General features: G+C 39.5%; 1 protein-coding gene across 1 annotated transcript in view; it reads left to right on the top strand.

The window, feature by feature from the left end:
- Positions 1-533: 533 nt before the first annotated feature.
- LOC143389191 (A-kinase anchor protein 9-like) overlaps positions 534-6,000 on the top strand; it is a 71,024-nt gene continuing 65,557 nt past the window's right edge. Inside the window, 2 exon segments of the mRNA XM_077108019.1 lie at positions 534-694; positions 3,095-3,146. Of these exon segments, the coding sequence (XP_076964134.1) occupies positions 534-694; positions 3,095-3,146 (213 nt within the window).

Here is a 6,000-nt window from a genome sequence, read left to right as displayed (position 1 = left end):
GGGCCCTCCAGCGCCCTCCCGTGGCCGGGGCGGCGCGAGGCCGGCTTCCCTAGCTCCGAGGGCGCAGCCGGGAGTGCGTGCGCGGTGGTCTCGGCCCCCTCCTCCGCAGGCGGCTGGGGGCGGCGCGGTGGGGCCCCCGGCTCCGAGGGACGGCGCCGGGCGGGCTGCACTTGGCGCCAGGCTAGGGCCATCCCCACCCCCACAGCGGTGCCGGCGGGGCGGGGCGGCAGGCACACCTGCCAGGCAACGCGGAGTTCGAGGCGCCTGCGCTCTGTGACGTGTCTTGACTCCCGCCTCACTCTGTGTTTACATGGAGACGAAGATGGCGGTGGCGACCGCTGTACTGGTGTGGACGAGGACAACTCGCCAGTGATTGCAGCGTCTGACTGGTTTTGTTCGGGTGGGGAGGCAGCTCCCGGCTGGGCCCTGCGGCCTGGGTCGTGGAGCTAGCCGTCCCACCTCGGTCTGAACCGATTTTTCCTTTCTACCCCCGACCGCCTCCGTGTTCTTTCCCTGCCTACCCCGCAGAAGCCATGGAGGATGAAGAAAGAAGGAGAAAGATAGAAGCTGGTAAAGCGAAGGTAGGAGAGCCGGGGACCACCGGGCCAGAGGTGGGAGGCGGTGGCCGGGAAAGGGTGGGAGGAGGCCTGGGGAATGAGTTTGTGGCAGCCATGTGCGCTGCCCTCAGAGGGAGGTACTGCAGGGTCTGGGTTTCCTCCCTTCCCTCCTGTCCCTTTTCCTAGGACATGTAAAGCCCGGTGCTGCTACCTAGCTGAGGAGACTTCGATGGTGACTGAATGGTGTGGCTCTTTTCTCACGACTGCCCCAATAAAACACCTCTCTCTCTCTTTTCTTTAAACCGTATTGATAATTAGGTGGTAATTAATAGCCTTTAAACTTTCAGCCCTTCACTTTTAAAGGGAGTTTTATGGGTGGTGCAGGCATTGTGTTTTCCAGGGCAGGGATTTAGAGCTTTCCTTTTATTCAGTGGGGAATTTGTGCGCTGATCATCAGCTTGTCTTCTTTAGGTGGCACGCTGGCACTCGAGGACATGTGTGAGATTGGCCTGTGACAGCTGCCTCAGCAGTGGCCTGAGTGTGCCACAAGTGCCAGCTGTGAACTTGGCTTTAGGGACGTTTTTAAAAGCGTGTCTTTGTACGTTCCTGTTTGGAGGTCTTTGTCATGGCAGTTGGTTTTGTATCCTGTGGATTGGATGTTCTGAAGACGGAAAGATTCCACAGAACAAAGCTTTAGAATTCCTGCTTTAAATAATTTGTTTTGTGTGTGTGTGTGTGTGTGTGTGTGTAGTGAAGTTCTGATTTTATGTGTGTGTGCGTGTGTATATGTATGGAAATTGTAACGCAAACATTTGAAAATTGTATTATGCATAGATATCCTTCTTGGGGCATCATGAAAAATTTAACGTAGACAAACTATAAATTGAATAGCATTTTTTTAAAATTACATATTTGAGCAGCTCTTTAGGCTTGCCTGAAAGGCCCCCTTCCTCCCTACAATGAGTTACTTTTTATAGGTGATACTCTTTTTAGAGCTAATGGATAACAATCATACTTGAAACACAATTAACTATTTTTCCTCTCTTCCTTTCTTTCTTCATTCTTCCACATAAACAAAGGAAACCAGGTCAATAATTTCAGTAATCAATGAAAGAAAGGCCTTACTGCAGAGATGCAATAGTAGATGTTCAAGAGAAGTGTGTTAAAGGAATGTGTAGGTTAACCAGCTTTGCATTTCTAAAATATAATTGACTTTTTTTTAATCTCCACCTTTTAATGTTAAGACTTAAATGCTTGCATGTAAACAGGTAGATTTTGTTTTTTACTCTAGGATATATAAATGAAGGAACATTGGCATTTTCAGAAGCCCAAAATTGCTTACAGTTGTGCAACCCAAGGGACTAAGCAAGGGACTAAGCAAACACTCTGCATCTAAGGAATTGAAAGTAATTTTGTGTACCTTTTCAAAAGCATGGAAGTTCTGGTTAGATATCTTATTTGTTACCTAAGATTGTTTACTGCCTTCTGCCAAATGTATCTTTCTTAAATGTATGTAAAGCAGTTCTACTAAACATAGTTAATTTTGAACAGTCACATTTCATAATAATTAAATTTCTTGCTCTAAGTAGATTTGGCAAAGTAGAATTTTGATTTCTTTATGTATATATTTCTTTATCTTTCAAAAGTCTACCTATGGGGTAAAAATCTTTTTAAGTTAATTTTTATTGTAGTTTATTTTCCCCTATAAATGAACCCAGTTTCCAGTAAGAGATCCTTGAGGCCTTTAAGGCAACATATGTTTGCTGTAACATTAGCTATCTGGTATAAAATACTTTACTGAGGTCATGATTCCTCAGCCATGTAAGTGCAATGGAATATTATACAATCATTAAAAGAATTAAGGCTGAGAGGGACATGGTAAATAGAGTGAAAACAACATTATCAGAAATAGTTTAGATGTTGCAGTGGTATACACCTGTAATCCCAGCTACTCAGGAGGCTGAGGCAAGATCCTGTCTGAGGGGAAAAAAAAAAGGGGGAGCTTACATTATAGCTCAAAGGTAGAGCACTACTGCCCTTTATCTCAACTACTGCAAGAACAAAACTAAACAAAGTATGTACATTATTTCATTTGTATAAACATGTGCTTTTAGAATGGGATTGAAAAACTATTATAAATATAGTTATTCTTGGGCTAGGATATAGCTCAATGGTAGAGCACAAGTTCCTAGGTTTAGTCCCCAACACCAAACAAAATTTATAAAGCAGTTCTACTAAACATAGTTAACTTTGAACAGACACATAATCAGCAAACTTAGATCAAGAGGTGGAAATAGAGAAATGGCAACAGTCTCTGCTTTCCAAAGTAGGAGAGACAGATGCTCCTGGGTAATAAGTACAGTGAGAGGTTAGATTTTGGATCTTACCCCCCCACAACATTTTGTTAAAATATTTAAAATGCTACTGACTCATTTTCTAGAATATTTTATAAGGAAAACTCTCAATATCAATTAAATGCAACCTAGCATAGTGCTTTTCAAATAGCAGGTATTCAATAAGTGTTTGCTTCTCTCCAGCTGTGCATGCTGGCAAGATGAGCTGGTCAAAAGAGCTGGCTGCAACGTTAAAGTAAGGAAACAGCTAAGAATCATGCAATCCATGGACACCAGTTTCTCAGGTGGAGGGTGGGCCTGCTCTGCCACCTCAAGTGTCCTCTTCCATGCTGGAAGGCAAGAGGGCAAGACAGCGAGTGCACTTGGAACCCATCTGTTTATTAGGGAAAAGACATTTGATAGAATGTTCCACCCCAATAAGGCAGGGGATAGTGTTTCAGCAGGGGTTGCCCAATCCTGTTGGGTACTGCTCAAGCCCAGAGCTGAGGCTCTTCCTTGATGAGTGGGGGTAAAGGCCACTTGCTTGGTATAACACATGGTGTGGCGTATGTTGCCAGTCCAATATCCCCTTTACTCAAGGCTTTTGGAGGGGCTTAGCTCATGCACAGGGCAGTCCCTGACATTTGCTTCTTGAATGAATGAGCAGAATGACAGAATAAGTTCTTAATGAGTATAGTGTTACCAGCTAGGTTGGAATCTAATAAGAGTAATCCAGAATTTTCTTAATTAGAAGTCTCTTATTGCTGGTATCAGAAACCACCTAAAATGATCATTTCCCAAAATTTATTCAGAGACTTGGTTCTCCAAGTATCTCATTTATTCATAAGACTTAAGTGTTAACATTTGATAACAGTTTTACAACATACAACTTTTTAATCTTTTTCTTGGTAATTGGTCTTCTGTTTCTTTCTCTCTCGATTTCTCTAAATTTCCTTTTTCAAGACCTTTTAATAAATGATCATTTTAAAATTCTCATGTATACAGTATAGTATAATTTAAAAATTTTTTTTAGTTGTAAATGGACACAGTACCTTTATTTTATTTATTTACTTTTATGTGGTGCTGAGGATTGAAACCAGAGCCGCACATGTTGCTAGACAAGTGCTCCACCATTGAGCCACAACCCCAACCCCTACAGTATAGAAGTGTACTTTGTAAAGTATTTTATATTAACCCAAATCTGCAGTAATAGGAGAATGAATTATTTTATGTAGCCATTAAAATAATTCTACAAACACTTTTCAAGTTGGGAAAATGCCCACAGAAAATGTCAGGTTAAAAAAAAAAGGTACGTGTAAGTATTCATATATGAAGACATCTGAAAAAACATGCACCAAGATGTCAGTTGTGGTTATCTCTGGGTAGTGGGTTATAGGTATTTTAATTTTTTATACTTTATTTTACAAATTCTCTACAACATTATTCTTTTATGATCAGGCACAATGTTCAGGTATCATTTTTTTTTTCTTTTTTCTTTTTTTATTTGGTGGGGTTCTTTTTTTTTTTTTTGTCTTTTTTGGAACTGGGGGTCGAACCCAGGGCTTTGCAAATGCAAGGCAGATGCTTTGCCACTGAGCTACATCCCAGCCCCAGGTATCATTTTTAAGAAAAAGATATTACATGCAGTATGATAAACAGGTTAATGTTGTATGACTCTCATCCAGAAGAAGAATATGAAATGCAAAATAACTAGGTCTCCTACATTAGTGTAGTCCTGGAACTCTAATTCTTACTCCAGTACCACTTGTGTTATGTAGTCAGAATTCTATATTATTGGACATTTATGGATCGCCTTTTTGTTTTTGTCATTCTTATCCATTTTCCTTGCTGTCAGTTTTTTTTGGTTTTTCCTATGAACTTGCTTGTCCAGCTTTGTATTTTCTCATTTGCCTTTTTCCCTAACTTGCTGCTTTAGATTTGTTGTAACAAAAGAACCCAGAAACTGAGGTTAATGGAATGATTTGTAAGAATGAAGGGCTAATGGAACTTAGTAGAAAGGATTTCACAGCAATTCAGTTTTTCTGATGCTAGGTAGTTCTTTGGTTTGCTGTTGGGTCCTCAACTATCTCCTCAGTATTGATGTTGCAAGAAGCCCAATACTTGGAGATGTTAACTACGTTATTAAATATTTTCAGAGCTGGGCTTGACCTCATTTACAAGTTCCTGACAGAGATGGTCCCACATAGGCTATCCTTATAGTGAATCAACCAAAGTATTTCAACTCCATTTTAAATGACTTCATTTTTTCCAAGTAAAATTATTTATGATTATATAAATAAAGTAGTTAATTATTAGTGGACAAAATTAAAGGACAGTTGTGTATTTAGAATGAAATTAGTCCTATAAATCACTTTTGCTATATTTTTAAAAAGTTCTTCAAATGTATTAGAATTCAGCAAAACCAAAGTATTATACTTCTATAGCATTTTATATAATTGTCATTATTTATTGAATAATTAAAATTTTTACTACATTCAGTAACTTGGAATTATATGAGTTTTTTTTGTTGTTGTTGTTGTTTAACAAGCATTTTTAGTTTGTAGAGTAATGCCAGTGTTGTGTACAATGTTCTGTGTAAGCTCTCTTATTAGGTTATTGATAGGATTTTTCAATTACTGTGCTGCTCTGATAGGCAAGCTAGTTATGGTATAAAATTGTTCCTTGCATTTTCAGATATTCTGCTCCACAGTGAAGAAAGCTATTCTCCCTCTCTGATTTCTTTTAAACTTTCTAGTTTTTTATACTTGTGACAGGTCTTACTTAATTTTCAAAGTTACATTTGATAACAGTTTTACAACGTACAATTTTTTAAGCTTTTTCTGGATATAGCAATTTGATGCCTCCATCAGAGACTGGTGCGTTCCTGTGATTTAAAACTAATTCATGACTTTTGGGCTTTGCTGAAATAAAAGAAATCATGATGTTGAGAGGAAAGAATAGACATGACAGGCTTCTTAAAATGTATGTTAAAGAAATTTCTCTAAGGCAGGAAAACAGAGCATCAGTAAAATCAAATGAAGAGATAATTTTGTTTGAGAACAATTTTTATCCCACTCCTGTTCTCATCTAGTCCCTTGGATGTGTCTTTT

Source organism: Callospermophilus lateralis, unplaced genomic scaffold, assembly GCF_048772815.1.
Source record: "Callospermophilus lateralis isolate mCalLat2 unplaced genomic scaffold, mCalLat2.hap1 Scaffold_112, whole genome shotgun sequence".
NCBI lineage: Eukaryota > Metazoa > Chordata > Mammalia > Rodentia > Sciuridae > Callospermophilus > Callospermophilus lateralis.
Note: the sequence above shows the minus strand (reverse complement) of the source record. Positions and strands in the feature narration are given on the sequence as shown.